General features: G+C 51.4%; 3 protein-coding genes across 3 annotated transcripts; 2 read left to right on the plus strand and 1 right to left on the minus strand.

The window, feature by feature from the left end:
* Positions 1-5,036: 5,036 nt before the first annotated feature.
* Positions 5,037-6,818, plus strand: ACO1O0_002803 (RNA-binding protein; the record flags this gene model as incomplete). Its single annotated transcript, XM_083192266.1, has 6 exons — positions 5,037-5,197; positions 5,251-5,358; positions 5,438-5,578; positions 5,896-6,162; positions 6,222-6,765; positions 6,816-6,818. 6 exons carry the CDS (start codon positions 5,037-5,039, stop codon positions 6,816-6,818), a joined length of 1,224 nt encoding a protein of 407 aa, XP_083051323.1.
* Positions 6,819-7,783: 965 nt separating this feature from the next.
* On the minus strand, positions 7,784-8,976 carry ACO1O0_002804 (putative cyclase-domain-containing protein; the record flags this gene model as incomplete). The annotated part of the gene is made up of 3 exons (XM_083192267.1): positions 7,784-7,959; positions 8,046-8,722; positions 8,783-8,976. 3 exons carry the CDS (start codon positions 8,974-8,976, stop codon positions 7,784-7,786), a joined length of 1,047 nt encoding a protein of 348 aa, XP_083051324.1.
* A 1,042-nt stretch (positions 8,977-10,018) lies between these two features.
* On the plus strand, positions 10,019-12,017 carry ACO1O0_002805 (flavin-containing monooxygenase; the record flags this gene model as incomplete). Its single annotated transcript, XM_083192268.1, has 2 exons — positions 10,019-11,253; positions 11,318-12,017. The coding sequence occupies 2 exons, from the start codon at positions 10,019-10,021 to the stop codon at positions 12,015-12,017; spliced, it is 1,935 nt and encodes a 644-aa protein (XP_083051325.1).
* Between the last annotated feature and the right edge of the window lie 10,152 nt (positions 12,018-22,169).

The raw sequence follows: 22,169 nt of genomic DNA on the forward strand, positions 1-22,169 counted from the left end.
TATGGAACCGAGACACCGAGATTACGGTTTTAGGGAGCGTGTCTTTGGTGGCCATTTCACACCATTCCACGGGGGCTTGCCGGATCGAATACTCCAAACTCAACATAGTTGCCCGCCCTAGCTGGACGCGTTCGGTCCCCCCCTCCCCTGTCGTGTTGAATGGTGCTGTGAAGTCTTGCTATCGCGTGGCACCTCGATGGACGGACGAGGAAGCGGTCAGCATTTAGTTTAGACTGCTATTCGTAGATGAACAGCAGCCTGGTTTCCCAAAGGTTTCCGCCGTCTTTTACTGCAATGTAATCCTGCTCCTGGAGGCACATCTCCAGCCTTCTGGAGCTTTGTGTCGTTCGTGTCAAGCCCTATGTGCGGAGTACTTAATGGGTACGAGTGCTCCGCTGAATTCGGAAGTCTCTCTGGGTCCCCTACGAGTACTAATACTCTAGAGGCAATGAGGCTGGTGCTGAGGCTGCCCTGCCCCAGCTTGAACAGCCAGGTCTGTGATCCATCTGTAATAGGCGTCAGGGCCGCGCGCCGCTGGGCACAGTGCACGCCAACCAGTGAGCGAGCGCCCTGCGAACGTCGGTGCGAAAATCCTTAGGACTCCAACTCCAGCAAGGAAGCATCAGCAGTTTCGCATGCCGAGATGATAGGGCCACACCCTGCCGAGACCCGGATTCTTTGCACTCAGGTACCTTTTCCAGCGCAGCAGCCAGGACTGCCAACTCCAGCCTTTGGTGGCAGTTTGTTGTGCGCATGGCTGCTCCGGCCCCATGCATTTGGCATTTGGCCGTATATCTAACAACGTGGAAGGGATTGATCAGTGAATGAGGTAGCATGGATCTTCCAGTAATCTCGCGGCCGTGGGCACCTGCATCAGCAACGCCTGAGCAATGCATTGTTTCCAGGTTTGCACCGGCTGTTCCTGCTTTTACTGGTTCCAGTGTCTTAAGGTTCTGTGCCGGCGGCCTCGCGGCGGACCCGGCTGCCTTGTGCCCTGGAATGGCTTCCGCCTTCGAGGGTACCACTTTCCGCACACAACTTCTTGTTGATATTGGGACGCAAGCACACCGAGAGGTAGGTAGGTTTGTTGGTTGGCACAACCTGCCCTCACTTCAAGCGCGCCTCCCTCGCATTTATACTTTCCACCAGCATAACCGCGCATCTGGGGGAAAGAGACTCCAGCGAATGGTGACGCTGGATAAGGGAATGCGCTGCCCTTCTGGCGGATGCTCTACGCCAAAATCACCCACCCACAACCTTGCACAACACATCCGTCGTCGTCCACGGGCTCTCATTGCTCTCGTGGTGACTAACTTTTCGCGCCGTTTATGGCCACAGTACGGAAAGCCGGGTGCAGTCCTCTCCCTAAGAAGCCACATTGATAACTCATTGTTGGGGCTTCAGAGTGGTCGTAGTATATAGAAGTGCCCATCTCTGCCTCCTCCACAGATCCTGTAGATTGGTCTTTCCACTGCCGTTTTCTGCCTTCGACTCGAAGTACTCACCCGCGTTTGCTTTCCGGCACTCCCTCGCGATTCAGCACAAACGCTATCTCTTCGACTCTAAAGCCCCTCGGCCGTTCAGTTGAATTAATCTTTTCCCTTGAGCAATTTCAGCTCTTTTTTTTTTTTTGAGAGCCCTGCAGCTTGTTGCAAGCGTCTCTGTCGACCGGAGCCGCAGGGAACAACGTCATTCGGTTATCTGGTGTTTCAGTGCAACCCAACCCAGAGACTCCGAGATCGAAGATCCCTTACGTACGCCACTTGGAACAGCACGCCCCCCCTAGTCGACAGGTTTCTCCACTCCTCGTCGTCCAACAAGTCCCCGCGCGACTCGGCCAAGGCTGTGTGCTGTGTGCGGTGGATTGCGTCGTGGCCCAGGTGAGACCCAGCTGCGGCGGACCCGAAAGCAAAAAAAAAGCTTTCGCCAGTCATCGACTTCCTCACGAACTTACTCAACCTTTTTTTCCGACTTCCTCCTCTTTCCGTCTTCCTTTCCTCGTCACGGCTGCTACGGTTATTCCCTTGCGCGTGTTTCGGCGAATTGACTGAAAGTCGTTGTTTTTATCGGCGCTTAAAAGTAAGTGTTTTCCCCGTCCCTGTCTTTCTGTTCCTTGGTCTTGGTCTCCTGGCGGGTCGGTTTCGGTGGTGTGGCCTGCCGCGTGGTATCCCGAACTCGACTCCCAACTGCCCCTCTGCGATGACGAAATTCAACCCACGGCGTCGACTTCGACCGGCTTAATGCGCTCCTTGGTATGATGGGGCCGGGCCTCGAATGGCACTGATCGCGATGGTCTTGCCTATGGTGTGAAGATGTGTTGGATTGCTGGCTGCAATGTGGTGCGGTCGAGGAAAAAAAAATCGGATCGCCGCCAAAACCTATTCGGACTTGCACTCGGACTCGAACTCGAACGCCCCCCGACCGATATCCCTTTTGTCTCGCCTTGGGGTGCCTGCCACCAGAAATTATGAGAAAGATCCCGACCTTAATCGATCGTTCCGATACTGCCGGCACACGCAGTCAGCCCACTTGAGGGTGGCCGACTGTCGGGAGAACTATGGCTGCCCGACCGACCTTCGCTCAGGCTGCGATTCTCGACACGGGGGTCCAAATCGGCGCAGCTCGCTGATTTGCGCACTCGCGTGTTGAGAGGGTTCATGAATTATGGACCCTATGGGGGGCCGTGTCGCCGCAGTCATGTTGATTCCGTTATGCGTGTTCTTGAGTGCGTTGCTCAGCTGCCATCGCGAGCAACGACAGCAGTATGGTATCCTCCGACTTTGGGATGATTTTGTTTCTCGGAATCTGGACATTTTGCGCTTTGAGGATACCGGAAGATCAGGCTCGTGTCCCGCATGACCTCCCAGCACTGGCAACTTCCTAGCATTTCGCCAGCATACTTGTGCGGAGATGAGAGCGATGCGTATATATCAGATACACGCCGAGTAGTCGAAAACCCCATCGCTGGGGGAGATGCAGACATGATATGTTAGGCGGCCATGATCTCTGCGAAGGGTGCTGCCAGCGCTTAGATGTCTCCCGATTAGGGATTCATTGTCAATATGCGATCCTCGGCAGCCGATATTCTACGGTTGCAGAGTTGGGGGTCCACGAGGTTGGCCGATTGACGATGACTGATTGAGCCTGCTGCGGACTCGACAAGCGGCTGTTGGCCTCGCGACGCAAGCGACGCCACATCTCTTTCAATACTGCGACGGATCAGCGATGTTCTTGAGTTTAGGACGTGGGAGAGCTTGGATGTTTGAGAACCTACCGCCGGACTTGCGGGCGCATCCCAATCTGTATCGCGAGCGTCGGGTGAACCGCCGGGGGGGGGGACCAAGACTACACACAGCTTGTCGCCAAGAACCTCGGGCCATTTGCTGGTGTTGAAGTTGCCCTGTTGTAGCTAACACCGTGTCCAGGTTGTCGTGATTTTAGAAGCGTTTCAGCTCTTCTACCACTTCTCTGAAGCCTCGTCAGGCACACGTTCTGCCCACGAACCGAGTTGGGTGTACCGTCACGACACCGACTCCTCAGTCCCTATCACTCTCATCTTCTGCCGCTCTCTCAAGCTTTCGGAAGCACTTCTGCACTTGTTACAGGGAGTGACGGCGTCTTGAGAGATTTCGTCTGTATCCTGCTTTTCGGAGTCTCGGCTTTGGGTCTGGATACTCGCCTTCTCGATTTGATCCTCGCCGCGATTACGCTCGCCGATTCGTATCTTTTAGAAGTGGAACTGGCACACAGGTATGTTAGCCAATGCTAGATTGTTTTATCCATAGGATGAATGCCCTTGTCTGCTGAAAAATTGAGCCTACCTTATCCTGAGTTGACCGATTGACTTTGATGATGGCAGGTCTGACGATATCTTAACGACACATCTTACTACGCTTCCACGTTCCGATTTTTGAACCAAGGTAAGGTTGAAATCTCCTGGCTACGGCAGGCTCTGATTGTAATCCTAACTCTTGATTAGATTGCTCGAAGTTGAATTGCCTCTTGCCGTTCACATCTTCGTCCAATTCCTACCTTTCAGGTTAGTACCTACTCTAGACTGCCTTCGTAACTGCTTGGGCCACATCACTTGCCTCTCATAATTCTCCAACAATGTCCCGGGACATTGTCTTGAGATGTGGCTGCCATTGGTTTGAATATCGGGTTGTGGGTTTTGATCCATGAGTTGTGGATGGAGACGCTGTGAAGATTTTGGCGCTGCGTTATCGTCAGAGATACTTGGCGACACCCTAAACACAGACCCTTTACCACGAGTGGAGCTCGTGGTTCAACCAGTCGAATTTGTGACACGGATGCTAATACATTTGTTAGTTACTGAAAGCCCGTTAGTCTCTAATCACTTTCAAGAACATATTCGCCTAGGTAAGTTGTTATTATGCATCATCAGCAGCTTCGATATCTGCGAGTCTTACCCTCACTCCCCAATCAATCTCCACACGCTCTGCACGTAATCTCATGTCTTGACTGGACCAGTGGCGCCGGTATCCTATATTTGGGGTATCTGTGCCCTGCCAGCCCGTGAGACACAACCGTGTAGGTGGCTAGCCACCTAGGTAGTTAGCCACCGCCTCCGTTCAGACGGGGTCATGGGCCCTCTACCTCTCTTGGGGCCTTGGAATACCCGATACCCCCAGGCTCAATACGGAGGAGAGCCGAGGCTAGTGACTACGTCGTCACATCAGGTCTCGTCCAAACCTCCACCTTGTGCTGCATCCTCACCACCCCTTGAACCACTATCCTCGTCCACAAGCACCTGCCCTCCCCCTAGGATCAAGCTACAGCGTGTGGATGGACTCCTCAACTCATCTCTGTCGCCTACGTTCACGTGCACCATTTTCACTACCTCTAGATGCAGTGGCTAATGGTCCCAGGCGACTTCTGCAATCCCACTTTGCAAACGAACCGTACTGAACGTTTAACATCGGTGAGTCGAATCGCTTGTTGAGCCTGCATCAAACGGATCTGGGCCTGTCGGTGCAACCAGCTCAACAAACCGCTTACGCATGTCCTAGTTGAAAATGGAACACAACGCCCCCTTCTCTGGCGTTCCTGCCAATGGTGGCCCTGCGCCAAACCAGATGCCCTTTGCCAACGGCACTCCCCCAGCCGGCGACATGAGCGCCGTCCCTCCCCCTTCCGCCGGTGGAGCTCCCCAGGATGCTCCCAAGACCACGCTTTGGTAGGAATTCCTAGTTGAGTTATTGATTCAATCATGACCTAACAAAAGTCAAGGATGGGCGAACTTGAGCCGTGGATGGATGAGAACTTCATCAAGGGTGTCTTCCTCTCCGCTGCTGGCGAGACTGTCAATGTCAAGGTCATCCGTGACAAGAACTCTGGGTAGGTAACCGCTGCATCCTGGCAACCACGGTATGGCGAGTGTAGACGTCGAGCTGACATGAAATATCTTCTAATTTAGCAACGCTGGCTACTGCTTTGTCGAGTTCCAGACTCCCGAGGCCGCTAACAAGGCTCTCCAGCTCAATGGGACAGGAGTCCCTAACAGCAGCCGCCAGTTCAAGCTTAACTGGGCGTCCGGTGGTGGTCTCGTTGATAGGCGGTAAGTGTCCTGCCAGCTGCGAGGTCCTGTTTACACTTTCCCCCCACCGTCACCTCATTTTCACCCTGCCCCTTTCTCTCTTTGCCTTGTTTTTTCCCTCGCACTTTCTTTTCCGAGACGTCTAGCCACAACGCATTTTGCTTCTTTCTTCATCAAACCCATCTACATCTCTCTTGCCCAATCTCGTCTCCGTCGAGAGCTTGTCTCATCATGGCGTCTGAGTCTGAGCCTCACATTTCCCCTTTCTCCCCGGATGCTCCCGTTTTCCATCCACGCCCCTCTTCTTTTAAGAGACATTCTCTAACTGCTCGCGTTAGTGAGGATCGTGGTCCCGAGTACTCCATCTTCGTTGGTGACCTCGGCCCGGAGGTCAACGAATACGTCCTCGTCTCCCTTTTCCAGGCCCGATTCCCGTCTTGCAAGTCGGCTAAGATCATGACGGATGCTATGTCTGGCCAGAGCCGCGGTTACGGCTTCGTTCGCTTCTCTGATGAGAACGACCAGCAGCGCGCCCTCGTGGAGATGCAGGGTGTCTACTGTGGCAACCGACCCATGAGAATCTCCACGGCTACTCCCAAGAACCGGTAAGCATTTTATCCCCATCACACTACATCACCCCAAATTCAGTGCTGACGCCATGTAGCAACAACCACCATGGCTTCGCTGGTCATGGTCATCACGGCAACCCTATGATGGGCGGCGGCATGCCTCAGCAGCAGATGTGGGGTGGTGGTGCTATGGGAGGTTTCCCCTACGCCGGCGGCGCTGGTGGCGGCGGCGGTGGCTTTAACCCTGCCACCCAGATGAACCAGTTCACCGACCCTAACAACACGACCGTCTTTGTTGGTGGCCTCTCTGGCTACGTTACCGAGGATGAGCTTCGCTCCTTCTTCCAGGGATTCGGTGAAATCACCTATGTCAAGATCCCCCCTGGCAAGGGCTGTGGCTTCGTCCAGTTCGTCCACCGCCATGCTGCTGAGATGGCCATCAACCAGATGCAGGGCTACCCCATTGGTAACTCTCGCGTCCGTCTCAGCTGGGGCCGCTCTCAGAACAACTCGGGCGTTGGTACTCCCTATCGCCCTGCCCCTCCGCCCCCTCACTACCTGGGCATGCCTGGCGGCCCTGGTGGTCCGGGCCCGTATGGCCCGCCCTTCCCTGGCCCTCAGGGACCCCCCGGCCCTCAGGTGAGCGTGGAGCCCTCTCTGTGTTAAGACAAATGCTAATTCCATGACAGTAATCGGTACTCGTACGGCAGCTTCTGAAGAAGCCCTGACACGCTTTGGGGATTTGCAATTTGATTGTCCAGTACCAGTACCATAATGGCAATCTTCGCCTTTGCCGGTACTACGGCACAGATTGGTTCACACCCACTCGGCCTTGCTTGCTCACGTTTTGCCTTTCGCTCGGAGTTACACACACGACGCCCACGAACGCGGCTTTCCTTGAGTCTAGGTCATGAATTGGCGTTGGAGATCCTAGTCTTCTGGTGGATTGTCATTGAGTTCTAATTCATTCAGATCGTCGTATTTCGCTTGCTTCTCAACTGCTTCGTGATTTGGTTCTCGCTCTTGTTTGTGATGTTTGCAGTTTTGTCCCCTTGTCCTTGGTTTGCCTGATTTGTAGTGCCATGGCTCGCTAGTTCTTGCTATCCGCAAACTCTAGAATGATCCGTTTTTCTCGATGAAGCATAATAATAACTGGACCGGGTCTTGTCTTTGAATGCCAAACAGTACAGTATTCCCTATGCTTAGAGCGTACTCGGCCTAGAAACTTTCTATAGCCAGCATTGTTGTTTGGAGTAGGCGTTGGGGGACAAATTACTAGTAATGGTTCCATTTGAGCGAAGGATGTAGAAGGAGACACACAGCTTCTTCAATTCTGCAAGTAGATGATCATAGAGTCCGCTTTGGAAGATCGCTAACCGGGAGGGTACGGAGACACAATTTTGAGCCTCGATTACAGAGGAAACTAGTCATACAAGCTTGCATTTAATATCACGGGAAATACATCGCACAAACTCCTGTGATACAACAGAGACCATATTTACGTTGAGGAAGTATATTATACCATAGATTTGAATTGGAACTTTAAAAGCATCTGGAAAAGCCTGTGTCCAGCCCCTAAATCAAATACTAAATCGATTCGCTATGTGGGAGATTATATATCCAAGATTGACATTTCCGGGGTGGGCAGTTCGGGGTATTATAGAATTGCGAGAGCATTTGGAGGAGACCCTATCAAGCCGGGTTGATTCAGGGGCACGGACGTCAACATGAACGAGTATCGCTTCTTCTCGCGGCAGTACCTGGAGAGCCGGCTGAGATCCCACAGTTCACCGATGGGCATACCGAAGCAGCCAAGCATATAGGGGTGGAGAACTGCGGCGTATCAGGAGACGAACAGTACTGATGCGGGAGATTTCCAATGAGGAAGAAAACAACAAAGGAGGAGGAAAGCGGCTTACCCAGGTCTTCGGTGTCCCCCACTGTCCCGTCTGGCTTCTTAGGAGGGTAGACCTCCAAGGAGCTGTTATCAGCGGCAGCACCGGCAAAGCGCTTGTTCCACAGCCAGCGGGCCATGTCCTCGGAGCCCTCAAGGCCGGAGATGCCAGCACCGCTATCGGGCTGTATCATCTGTTCAAACATATGGGGGGGAAGGTTGTCGAGGATCTCGGTGGCGCCGGTGCGCACGATGAGGACGTCGCCGGGGCGGAACTCGACACCCTGGTGGGCGGCGCAGGCCTCGAGCTGGTCGACGGTGATGGAGCTGCCGTCGAAGGCGTGGAAGGGTGTGCCCTTGTCCTCGGTGTAGGCCTTGAAGTCGACGAGGACGGCCCGGGCGACGACGCCGCCGCGCTGGTGCCAGTGCTCGAGGGTGGGCGCGTCTGTGGAAGTCGAGGCGGATGCTGCGGCGAGAGACTCCTTGGTGGGCCGGAAGCCGTTGTAGGCGAGGCCAGTGGGCTGGTGCTGGTAGTGGCAGAGGCTGTCCCACTGGCTGCTGCACTGGGTGTTGAAAGAGAGGTGGTCGTCCCAGGAGATGGCAGGGCAGTGGCCCGTCTCGGCGTCGGGAAGGTAGAGGATCTTGTGCTCAGGAGGGGGCCGGCCAGGCATGGGGATATTGCGGAAGCCGTCCAGACGCCAGCTGGTAGACGTTATTAGTGGACTCATATGAGAAATTGAGAGTGGCAATAGGGGTTTATACTTGAGCGAGATGGACACGCCGTCCTTGACCTCGGCAGCAGCGGCCTTGACGATGTCGGGGGTCAGAAAGTTGAGGGTTCCCAGGACGTCCTTCTTGCCATCGTGGTCAAAGAGGCCCCAGGAACAGCCTTGGGGCATGTCCTTGACCTTGGGGAGGTCATCAAAGTCAGGAACCGACGTGGGAGGAGTCGTCATGATGGCGGTTCGGACCTAGTACAAGCCTGCTTGCGTCTGCTTGTGGGGCTTTGAGTGGAATCAGGGACCAATTGCCTGTGCGTGACGGGACAGCATTAGGAGATGGGCAATCGCCAGATATAGATAAAACAGTACGGCTTCTTTTCTACCGAGCTCCCACGGGCTATGATTCCGGTCGTGGAAAGCCTCGATGGGTCCATCAGGATGAGGGGTAACGTGCAACTTGGTGGTGCAACCTTGTACAAATACTACTTACTACCTTTTGTGTAGTACGGGTAGTTCAGGGACTCTGCCAAGTGCCGATCTGGGGATGGAAACTGGGCCTCGACTGGCTTTGACTAGAGCGAAGGTGGTGGAGGGAACAGACAGTCCCTCATTGCTTCTCTTTTGCTATTGGCTTAATGCTGTTCTCTGCCGGCCCTAAGGCATTTGGAGTAAGAGCTTCTTGTGGGTGTGTGATACACCACACACAATCCCATGACATTATCCACATCCATCCACGATCACACCCACCCACAGATTCTGCACTCTGCAGCACGCAGAGCTTGGCCAGGTACTGTCAAGGCCACAGCTGCAGCCATTGAAGATGCCATGGAAGATGTAGCTAATGCCGCTTGATAGTGCTCTGGCGGGGACTCGGGGAGTTTGTATGCCCGACAGCTTTGGCTCGTGGACACTGTGGGCCCCATTCTCCAACGATACGAATACGGTCGTTGATGCAAGTTTCGAAATTGAGTGACCCCCTTCATGCGCACCCCTCACAAGCACCCCTCATGCGCGTCCCTCATCAATGGAATATGGAAGGTGTCGGGGCGATCTCTACACGACGGACGCCGATTCAGAAGACCGCAGCCCACATGGGGCTACTGGGTTAGTGTCTGCTGGTATGGTGTTGGGATGGACTGCTCCTAGTACGAGTATTTAAAGTATGGAAAGTTCCCTCGTTGTCTTTTGAGTTGGGTAGACTGTATCCCGCTGATCTCCAAGCAGAAGAAGTCTTTCCTAACAGCTCACCTCTTACTCCAACTCCCCAATACTTGCCATGGCCACCACCGAGGGCACCGCACAAGACTTGTCCTTGCTCGCCGCAAGGTACAACGAGGAAAAGGTCAAGCGAATCCGGCAAGATGGCACCGCCCAGTACGTCGAACTTGAGAGCAGCGACTCAGCCTACCTGAAGCGTCTGGCCGAGGACCCCTGGGTTGACCACGATGCCCTCAACGCGTCGCCCCCTAATCTCAAAGACGGAGACGACGTCAAGTTCCTCATTCTGGGGACCGGCTTTTGCGGACTGATCTTTGCTGCGCGTTTCGTCGAAGCCGGCTTCAGCCCAGACGACATTAGACTTGTCGACACGGCAGGAGGGTTCGGCGGAACCTGGTACTGGAACCGCTACCCGGGTCTCATGTGCGACTCGGAGAGCTCTATCTACCTGCCTCTGCTGGAGGAGACGGGTTACATGCCCAAGCACCGCTACTCATACGGAGATGAGATCCGGCAGCACGCCGAGCGCATAGCGGCCAAGTACAACCTGACAGACAAGGGCGTGTTCCGCACCCACATGGACTCATTCACCTGGGATGAGAGCAAGGGGCGCTGGGTTGTCACCATGAAGCAAGATCGTGGCCCTAAGGAGAGCCCCATCCTCATGACTGTCACTGCCCAGTTCCTCACCATTGCGAATGGCGTCCTCAACCACCCCAAGGCGCCCAAAATCGACGGTCTGGAGAGCTTCCAGGGGGAGACGGTTCACACCGGACGGTGGAGATATGAAGTCTCCGGAGGCTCACCTTCCGACCCAACACTCACAGGTCTGAAGGGAAAGAGGGTGGGAATCATTGGCACAGGCGCCACTAGTGTCCAGTGCACCACCGAACTGGCCAAGTGGGCTGAGAAGCTGTATGTGTTCCAGCGGACTCCCTCCAGTATCGACGAGCGTGGTCAGCGGGAGATACATCCTGAAGCCTTTGCCAAGATAGCGAGCCAGCCAGGCTGGTGGACAGAGAGGAATGCCAATTTCGCACATATAGTCGGTGGGGGACAGGCGGAGGAGAACCTTGTCAACGACGGCTGGTCGACCATCAGGACCTACGGTGCGCTTGTGGGCACACCCCATGACCCAATCAAGCCAGAGGATGTTCCAGCATACATTGGCAAATTGTCCGCGATGGATGCCCCACGGATGAATCGTATCCGGCAGCGGGTGGAGGATACTGTCACCAAGGATCATGAGACGGCCGAGAAGCTCAAGCCGTGGTATCCTTCGTGGTGTAAGAGGTGAGTTGCAAAGCCCCGTGTCTCTAAGATATGGCAGCACAATTCCTAACCCCGTCTACTTTAGACCAGCCTTCCACGACGACTACCTCCCCACCTTCAACCGACCCAATGTTACCCTCGTCCAGACTGAGCCCCACGGAGTTGGTAAAGCCTCTCCCAAAGGCCTCATTGTCGACGGCAAGGAATACGAGCTCGACGTTCTCGTCCTTAGCACCGGCTACCGAGCCCCTGCGGACAACCTCGGTGACCCCAGCGCGAGCTGCAACGCTACCATAACCGGACGACAAGGCATCTCCATGTCTGGAAAGTGGGAGGCCGAGGGCGCTGGCTCGCTCCACGGACTTACGAGCCATGGCTTCCCCAACCTGTTCCTCACGGGCCCCTTCCAGGCCGGCGTCTCGGCGAGCGTCACATACGCGTTCGACCTGATGGCCCGCCAGGCCGCGCATATTATCACCGAGGCCACAAAGCGATACGGAGACAATCCCGCTGCCGCTGACAAGCTCGTTCTCGAGCCTACTAAGGAGGCCGAGGAGGCGTGGGCGGCCGAGGTTCTTGCAGGAGCCACCCTGACAGCGGCGCTCGTCGTGTGCCTGCCGAGCTACCTCAACAACGAGGGGTATATGCCCACGGGCATGGATGCGCTCAAGCGGGCCAGGGGCGTGCCGTACCCGATGGGGATCAATGCGTACGCAAAGCGGCTCGATGAGTGGAGGAGCCAAGGCGGGATGGAGGGGCTGACCGTCAAGGTTGCGGCGAGTTGATGGGCTAAATGTAATACCTAACTCAAGGTAGAACACCTGCTTAAGGATACGAATAAGAATGCGGGCAGTATCCGTACTCCGTATACGAAACCGAGCACTGCTGCGGGGTGAGGGGCGTCGATCTGGCAGTATATCTACATGAGCAGGGATCCATCCCTTGGAGCCGGTGGGCCCAGGCGCCTTGGATATGCATTATTATATCCGATGTATGGACATATATATTAGTATCATGTACCAATAAACGAAGGTCGTCTGAGATACTATCTCGTTAGTGTGTGTACTAAATGCGGATGGTCTTGCGGGGCATCCCAGATGGAAAGTAGGATAAATGGGCCCCCCACCAGTTCGTCCACCGATCTAGCCATAAAGGCGACGTCGTCGATAAGATCAGACTTGGGCATGTTCAGCTGTGGTCCCATTGCACCTGTGCCTTGGCGGGCCCGGATACCACTCTACCCGTTTCATCTAGTGGGGTTGATTCCGGATGCACGGAGGACCCATGATGCCTGGACGCCATGATCCTTCAGGTGGAATATTGGATGTTAAATACGTACCACTAGCGTGAATTGTGCAGGGCAGTGGACGACGTCGTTTTGGTATGCAGACTGCAGCAGAGGCGCCACATCACATGTAGGCGCTTTGTGTATAGTAATCTTTAAAGAGCGTTGGAGGGGGAGGCAGTCGGCCCGCGTATGCTTTTAGCTCGATCATTGTCAGCCACAGAGTCGGCGCGAGTAGGGGGGAGGTTAGGTCAAGTACACGGTGGGCACGGTTGTGTTCTGTGGAGGATTGAGTTGTCAGACATGGCTATCCCAAGACATGTGTTCAACTTATCGTTCAACATATCGTGGATTTTGAGGATCGTAGCAGGACAGAGGCAAGATGCGGTCGTAACGTCCTTCGTGACATGCCAGAGGCTGGGCATGAGGGACCAACAAGAGTTCTGAGAGCACGGAGCCAAGTCCACCCAGGTTAAGTTTTATGTCCCTATGATTCTGTCATGTTGAATGAATAGAGTCGGCGCGGGTAGAGCTTGAGATTGAACAACAATTAGTCGATAGCCCTGGATTCTGAGATGGAATGTCTTGTCAGACACTGCTCAGGGTTTTGCAACCCACGCTCCAAGCCTCTTAGCCTCTGATCGTCGTTGAATGGTCCAGGTTGTTCATACTACTTACATCGTAATAAGCTTGTTCGTCAATCTTTTTCGAGAAATGAGTCCCCCAAAGAGAAGTGATGTAGTAACCATCTTTTGACTGGTAGTTAGTGATGTATCTTCAAGTCCTTCGAAATGAAGATATACAGCTAAAGAGTTGCCCATAAAGAAAAGACAAAGCAGAACCAAGTATCTCATTATGGGAGCATCTCAATAACCAAGGTTCAGTATTATAGTCGAGCGCCGACCAAACCCACGTCATCTGCTAAGCTGCTGGGAAGGACAGCCTATATGTCAATTTTTCATGACACTACAATGTGTAAATGTTCGTATGTATATTCGTTCGAAATACTCGTTCGAGATATTCATTCCGGAGGTTCATTCGAGATATTTATTCGGGAGGTTCGTTCAAAATATTCATTCGAGGTATTTCTTCAAGGAATTTCATCGAGGTATTTCATCGAGGCATTTCATCGAGGCATTTTGTCGAGGCATTTTATCGAGGTATATTATCGCGCATCCGTTCGAGTATTCTTTCGGGTATTCTATCACAGTATTCTATCGAAGTATTTTATTGAAGTATTTCATCGGAGTATTTCATCGGATTAGTTCATCGGAGTAGTTCATCGAGGTATTTTATCGAGCATCCGTTCAGGTATTCTTTCGGTTATGCTTTGGAGTATTCTTTGGAGTATTCTTTGGAGTATTCTTTCGAGTATTCTTTCGAGTATTCTTTCGAGTATTCTTTCGAGTATTCTTTCGAGTATTCTTTCGAGTATTCTTTCGAGTACGCGTCCGACTATAAGTATACGGATTCATGGGGATATTCGTAGGGGGGGAGATATAGTGGTTCGTTCGGTCTTTCTGTATATTAATCGATGGGAAAAGGCTCTGCGAAACTATGATAGTAATCATCAACAGTGATCTGGAGTTTCTTTTATGCCATAATAACAAGTACATAGAGAAGTATCATTGAATTAGAGCATCTTGAAAACCGTGGTTCAAACTTGTGAGTGTGAGGAGTCGAGGAACTGTTGATCGATGGTGTTTTGGAAACGTGACTCGTCACTGACCAAACCCGCGTTCAATTCGAATGTATACCTATAGGAAATCTAGGGATGAGCTTCAGATACAGAATTACCAGTCGGTAAATTCACATACCTCAAAGATCAAGCATCATCTTGTAATGGTGGCTGGATTGTCAAACTGTTTTCTGCTCACTGGAAGGATAGCTGCAGATCACCAATCATCGATGTCGAAACCATAATAGCAGCTCTGAGAACTATGATATGATTTTTCTACAGAGTTGAAATAAGAAGAGGATTTGAGGGGTGAAGATAAAAACAAGAAATACAGACCATTCGAAGTCCAGATACAACCTGTTTAGAATAACGAGGTGAGCAAGATGTATACGAGAGTTCAGAAACCAGACACACGGCTCCTGTGCAGTATCTGTGCTACTCTCCAACCAGACAGGATGCCTTGCTCACAATATTACCACAAACACGCATCTGAATCACACATTCACCATTAATTCTCCCTGTTTCCCTTGAGATCTACTTACACTGTTTCGTCTATTTCCATTAACGTCTGCGTCTCCCAATTTTGTTATACCCATCACCTAGCTGAACACACTGGGTCCTTAATGTAGATGCGTCCAATGCTCTCGCGGATTTTTACCAAGGCCTAGAACGGTATCATAGCACCAGACAAATATCCTCGGTACTGCCCCTGCGCCTAGGGAGCCTCCATACTATCTAGAACTTCAGGTAAGTTTCGCATTTAGCAATACATTGTTACTATGTCTATCGAGCTGGAACTAATGGGTTTGTGTTGGCTAGAGATAGACTTTTGATTTAATCCTCGAACTTGGCTCCATCTTCCACGAGAAATAATACCGCCGTTCTGCTGTCCGCCTCCCATGTTACGATTCAAAACAACATACAGTACCAATCATGCTATCCCTGGCTCGGTTGGTATCTGGTTCGCTTGTTGTGTCCAGGTTCATTATACCAGCTCCCACACTGAGAAATAGGATGAAACCCGTTGTTCCTTTTGTGTACATCAAGTCCTTCGAGGCGACAATGTATCCCGTCGTCTTGCCTGTGAACCATGAACCCAAGGAATAGGCATAGTAGACAGACGTTTCCTCTGGTCTTTAGTGTCGCAGCGCTGGGAGATCTCCAATCGAGAAGATGAGGAGTGCTGCAGACACTGGGAGCTCAGAGAGAAAGATAACTAATTCCAGATGTCTTGGACGAGTACGTGTAATATCATCGCCAGCCATCGGGACGTTTTCTTCCTATCATGTCCGATTCAAGACGATGAAGTTTTCCATAGAAACTACGATCCCTATGTCCACAAACCGACAGCAAAATCAAATTACCCGGTTGTAGATCTCAGCGAGCCCTCGATCCCGACCCATCTGTACACGACGAAATAGATCAAGACATTTTCCCCCACGAAACGACGAAGGATAAATATATCAACTGCGACATACAAACAGTTTCTCCCGAGATCTCCTAAAGAGATGGAGATTAAGCGAGCTCGAGTTGGCAAAGTCTTTCCATCTATGACTCAGTCGCGCACCACGCTGACCATGGGCATCACCAACCACGAAGACGTAGACAACCCATTCAAGAGGTAGCAGCGAGATATTAATGTCGTAGGATCCAGAATACACTCTTATTACAACTATATAAAGCATCTGAAGCTACGAAGGACACAATGGAGTAAGGAACGTGTAGGGAGTTGGAACGCGTAGAAATCAACCCAGCAACCCAGCCAGAGCCACTCCATCAGCACACGTGTTAAAGTAATGAAAACACCTATTTAACTATACAAGGATCATTCCATGAACATTTAAATTCTCTGAGAAGTATTTTTTGACAATGTTAGGCATGATGTGGGCTAAACGCTTCGAGTGTCATCTCTGGGAGGTGCAGCGCTGGGTCACTTGCTCACAACACCACCACCATCTGCACGCACCACACCAAAGCGATGACTTCAAACTCACCTCGCAGCTTTAGCTCCTTATCAATAATACTATGATTTCATTCATGTCGTCATTTAGGCTTCTGTTGTCTTCTACGAGTTGCTCAGCTGAAAAGGGGGCTGATCACAAGACACCCATTTACTTCCCAAACCAGCCTCCTACATGGCCTAGAACTCCACTAGATTGCCCAAATAGTAATATGAAAAATTTAAAATGCCACGAGCCTGTCGTAGAACTAACCCCTGACGCACGCTGTTGTGCAATCAGCCGGGCTCGTGGCTTGTCATTCGTCGATGGAAATATTCCTCGCAGTGCCATCGGATGCTATTGCCGGATGATGCGATTATTCTTTGACCGCTATAGTTCAGGCTGCCAGATCAGTAGCGTAACTTTCCTGCCACCTCTGGGGGTATAAATTCTCGCCCTCACTCCAACTTCCCCCTTCTTTCTTTCCTTCTTCATCAACAACAACGGTATGGCCCTTCACCAACTTTTGGTTTCCGCTAACCCTGTCTTCTGCGAATGATGATTGGCACGGGTTCTTATGAGGCAAGTGCCGTGACTAAGACTTCGCCAGTGTGGCCAACGCCGCGCTGTTCTGACGCAGTTTCACTTCTCTCCACTCATTTGTCAAACTCGTCTTCAAAGTAACGGCTGACTACATCTTAGGACTCCTCAAAAACTCTGTCAGCTTTCTTTTCGACACTGGTAAGTCCACCTCTCTCCTCCTTGTCTTCTTACCTCCAGTTCCTTTGGCAATGATGACCAACTTGGGTTCTATCTTCGGGCAGTCCTTCGGGATGGCCAATGGAGAAAACATCGTCTATGTCTGAGCCGCTTCAATTTTTTGGAATTTCTCTCGTGTCAAACATTTTTGGATTGTTACTACCATTTGCTCAATTATTTCCTTTAGGTTTGGCTCTGAGAAATTGAGCATTCGATATTTCCGGCCACACATTTCTTCACATTGGTAAGTCAAAATCCCCCCTTCCTGATTTTCCCCCCACTCTCCCCTCTTCCAATTTTGGTCTCTTGGAAATGATGAAAAAATATGCAGTCCGTTTTCTTGATGGATTCCAAGATTTCGGACTGTTGGGTTCAATATCTGATCCTTGAGCTGTGGGTGTGTTTGTTCTGCGCACTTGGGTTCGTTGGGTTCACTGGGTTCACTTGGGTTCACTGGGTTCACTTGGGTTCATTGGGTTCATTGGGTTCATTTGGGTTCATTTGGGTTTCCGGAAATGATGAAATCTTTGATGCAGGGTCTGGGTTCTTGAGCAGCTCACCTGCTCAAGTGAGCAGTGTTCAAGTGAACTCTTGTGGTCTGGATGAAAAAAACAAGCATCACTGTCTGATCCGGTCAATATACTCTTCGTTTTTGGAATCAAATTATTTTCTCTCACACTATCACTAACTACTTGTCCCATGTTTTATCTATTTCTCGAACTGATACATGGCATCCACGAACGAGCTTCCGATGATACACCCGATCCTCATACAGAATGGCATGGGGAGTTGGTGTCTGGTCAATGTCGGCTTGGAATAAGGATGGACAATTTCTAGCAAGGTCAAAACATTTATCTCAATGGATATCAATGGAATTGGTGGACATCAAATTCTTTGATTGAATAGATTGTGTGTGTTCTACGCCTCCCACATAAGTTTCTTGAAATCAATACCTGTGAATCTGTACAAATAAGCTGGTCACGGGTCTCTATCCCAAAAGAAACGGGCTCAGCGGTGGAAAATTTTACCTGCAGACATCCTCCTCTATACCTTGCCTGTTATGTTGCTGTGGCAGCGCCTGAAGATGTCTTGCGCCGGTTTGTTGGTTTGTATCGGATACAAGCGCGTTTAACTATATCCTGAGCACCAGCCCATTTCTCTTCTCCCCAGCGTAGTCCTTCCTGATGAAGGTAGCAGCCCAATATGGGGAATGGAGACATATATTACGGACCTAACTCTAGCGACTTCTCGCTTGTCCTTGATATCCCATACCAGCTCTAGGAGGATTAGGACAACGCCCACGGGACCCAGCCAGACCCAGAACGACACAACGACAGCGCCAATAACTCCGCAGGCGAGACGAAAATCTCTTTTGTGGCCAAGACCTTAAAGAAGCTTGTCGCTATATTGTCTGGGCCCTGTGCTACTGGGCAAGCTGAGACACGAGCTAGTTGCACTCTAACACCAAACAAGCAAACGCACACAGCCATCCAGGCAACCCACACGATCACACAATCACAGGAGAGAAGTTCCAGTTGCTCCATAGACAGAATCCACAAGTAGTTTCATCATTGCTGTGCGTTGTGGCCTTAGGAGCTTGAACTTTGTGTGGATGGCTGGTGCAAAATGAATCAAATTGTCAGCCACCGTGGAGTTGATCTTGGAATAGTGGCATCTTGTGGAATTACATACTAGACTAAAGGATCTATATTCAGAGGGGCTGAAACAGTTTGGTAAAATTGGAATTCTTATTACTTGGCCGACGGCGGTAGCTTCATCATACTCAACATCTCTCGAGCCTCTTGAAGCGAACCAGGCTTGGCATATTCAGCGACCGATGGCGTCTGCCTGGGAGGCCTCTGTCCGGGAGCCGCTCCTCCTTCCCATTGTATCTTGCTGTGATCTCCCCAGCTCCACCATCCAGTACCACCGCTCCTAGAGATCTGTTGCCTCGCCTCCCACGAATTCTGCATGTATGCTCGTTGTCTGATGGCCTCTTGCTCCTCCAGCAGCGCCTCGCTTGAGCGGGATCTGTCCTCCCACGGTTCCTGAAAGATGCCAGTCTCCTCCAAGCGGGAACGATCCCATATGACATACCCCCACTGCCGTAGATTGCGTCGATTCTCTTGATATATCCAGTTGGCTCGAGTCTCTTCTTGGTGTGCCCATCGCCAGACAACTTCCGGCCCGGGATCCGGATCGGTAAAGAATGGCCGCTTGATGAAGTTGGCTTCATCCTCCGGTGTGAAGGTGTCGAGGAAGATATCATTGTTTCGTTCGTTTGCGCCACGCAGATTTTCATGGAGGAAAAGATCTGTGGCAGACGGACCATCAGGAGAATACAGAAGCTCGTACCTTTCCTCGTATGTTTCTGCTCTCGCAGCTTTAAAAATCTTCTCAAGCCCTGTAGATAGGAGGTGCTGAATATACGGCGAGTCGAGCTGCTCTCCATAATCAACGCAAAATACACCCCAGGCAATTTCATGTTCTGCTATATCATCAAAGGCTGGTGCCCGTTAGTTTTCATATCTGCATGAGTTGTTATCGTGTTCAGAAACTAACCTGGTGAAACAGCTCGAACTAAGAAGTCATGGATACACCCAAGCTGCTCATTCTCCCAGGGGGAAAAATTGGCAAAGAATAAGGTCTTTTGCTCGCCGTACACTCTCGATTGTACGTCGGGTGATTCGCAAAAGAGAATTGGTTTTGTGCTGGGAGTTTCACGGAAGAGGTTGCAGTAGATTTCAAAGCGGTATAATGCGCGTTCAATCCGGCATCTCTCTTGGCGTGTCGGGACGGGGCTGGTCTGATCCAGGGGCTTCTTACTCAATAGCTGCTTGGATAACTGCTCAGCCAGCCAGTCCACGTAGAAATGAAGTCGGCTAAGGTCAAGTGCGTCCCGTAGCGACCAATATCTAGGCGAACTGGGCCTCTGACGGAGATTCCGGGAAACAAATTCTAGGATGGCCTCTCGGCCCTCGGGTTCTGGATCATGCGGTCGCAGCAATGAGGACTCAGTCGCGACCATCGCTTCGGGCAAGACGCTGATGTCGATCTGATTGAGCAACACTTGCGTCGTGATTGTCTCTTCTGCCTTCAAAAAAGCATAAAAGAAGAGAGGACATGATAAGGCTGCGGCTTGCAGTGATGCGGCGTCCGGTAAATGCGAGAGCAGCATTCGTACGAGCTCGACCGGTAGTCCTTCGATCGGACTCGGCTGAGTCTCTGCGCCTTGGCCCATGTCCATTGTGAATGTCGGGGTCTGAGCGACAAATGTATTGAGAGAGAAGAATATCCGATCTAGTTCAGAAACGCCGGGAAAGGCTCAGCCTTCTAGGTTCCCAGTCGAGACGTCGCCACGGGATTACCGTCAGACCAGGATGTACACAGTCACGTGTGTGTTTCTGGCCCTTGGCGGTTTTGTTGGTAGTTACTCTGTACGATTACGAGTAGTTGTTCAAAACAGGCGCGAAACGGACCAATGATGCCTTCGGCTGAATGAGCTTTCGGCGGCAATCAGTCATCCATACCTAGCCTGTTTGCCTTGCTAATTTTAACAATGGGCTATTGGTAGGTTCTCGCAAAGCTGTTGGAACCACGAGGCGCTTCCATCGCGCGGCAAAAGGCCATAACCATAGGGTGTGTCGTGGATTGATCGATTGGCTTCCCGATGATTTGCTCGCGGGATTTCTTAATGTTTTCATCCCTAGCCTCGGCCATGGCCATGCATGCTCAGAGTCATCTAGCCCAACATTCGGGTCAGTCCTACCCTGCACCAACAGGGCCAACTGAACAAGGCCCCAAAGATGGTCTCAAACGCTCAGTTCCAAAATATAATCCGAATTCTGTATAAAAGAATGCAATTCTCCATATAGAATCAGCTTTGAAGTGGTTCTTTAGAGCTCTCTTTTGATTATTCCAGTCGCCCTTTCGTGTTCCCAATAGCTGAGAGGCATTAGAAGATATCACCTTGAACATTTCCCCCTTCATGGCTTCCACCAAGGGACCTCGTTTTTCATCAGATGGCTATCCCTATTACATTGTCAGCGGACGCACTGTCTGGGCATCTCAACTAACTGCTCATTCCGGTTCTGTGAGTTCGGCACGGGGAACCGGACAATCGGTTGACAGTTCGACATGTGCAACTGTACGGTCGGTTGACAGTCGTTTTGAATCTACTCAGTTCCCCCCACCCGCCACTGGAGGCTCCTACCAACCCATTACACCTCAGAGCAGCTTGAAAGCGAGAATGACGAGCGGTTATCCTACAGCCCGTTTCAGCGTCGGCGAGGGCCAGGGGAGTGCTCCAGCAAGCGGACACCAGACTCGAGATCCCTATCGGAGTGCCATGGATCCCTCAAAAACCCGGACTGGGCCTCCTTTGAACAGCCCTTTTTCCCAACAGCACACCAAATATAAGGATCTTGACGCTGAAGCTGAATCAGCTGAACAGCAGTACAAGGAATATCTCAAGTCAGCCAGAAACATACCGAGAAAGGTGCGAGATCAGAACCCGGGACTATACGACGGTGAGCCTTGCGAGACAAAGGAGTGGCACCGGACTGCAGCTCGTTACGCGGGCCGCGCAAGGGAACTATGTAGGGAGTAAGTGTAGAAACTCGATGGAATCATATCAGAAGGTTTGACTGACGTTGGAAAACACAAGGGCTGCCGATGCTCGGAGTCGCATGGCCGCAGACTACATTGGTTATGACAAGCCACAAGGCGCCAAAGGCCACAAGACACGCGAATCAAGACTACGAAGTGCACAGGGGAGGATGGAAAGGAAGTACGACATGCATGCCAATACGCATCGAAAATAGCTGTGGTTGGTTTCGGACGCCACAAGACGTGCATGGTATTATTGAAAGAAGAGAAAGGCGGGTTTAGTCACTGAGAACATGCATCTACCTGCTTCTTGGATAATGGGATAGGTTGGCGTTATGAGCTACTGATATTAGAACCCAATTGACGAATACTACTATTCACAGTGCGTTTTAACGATAAATCTGCTAGACGGATAAATGAAGGGCGTAGCCTACTATCTATTTACTACTAGGCGAGTAATTATACGAATCTACTAAAAAACTTTGAAGCTTTACCTACGGGCCTGGGTTGAATACATTAAGGGCTTGCCTCTACTAGTTGCACGGTCGAAACCTTGGGAAGAACGATGATCGGGAAAGAAGCTACGAGTTGGTTATCGGAGTAAACCAAAGCCCTAACCTGAAGTTTGGTATTAAGCAAACATGCATACTATGGTATCTGGCTATGG

The sequence above is a fragment of the Amphichorda felina genome, assembly GCF_050947745.1.
Source record: "Amphichorda felina strain 45539 chromosome Unknown scaffold_3, whole genome shotgun sequence".
Lineage (NCBI taxonomy): Eukaryota > Fungi > Ascomycota > Sordariomycetes > Hypocreales > Bionectriaceae > Amphichorda > Amphichorda felina.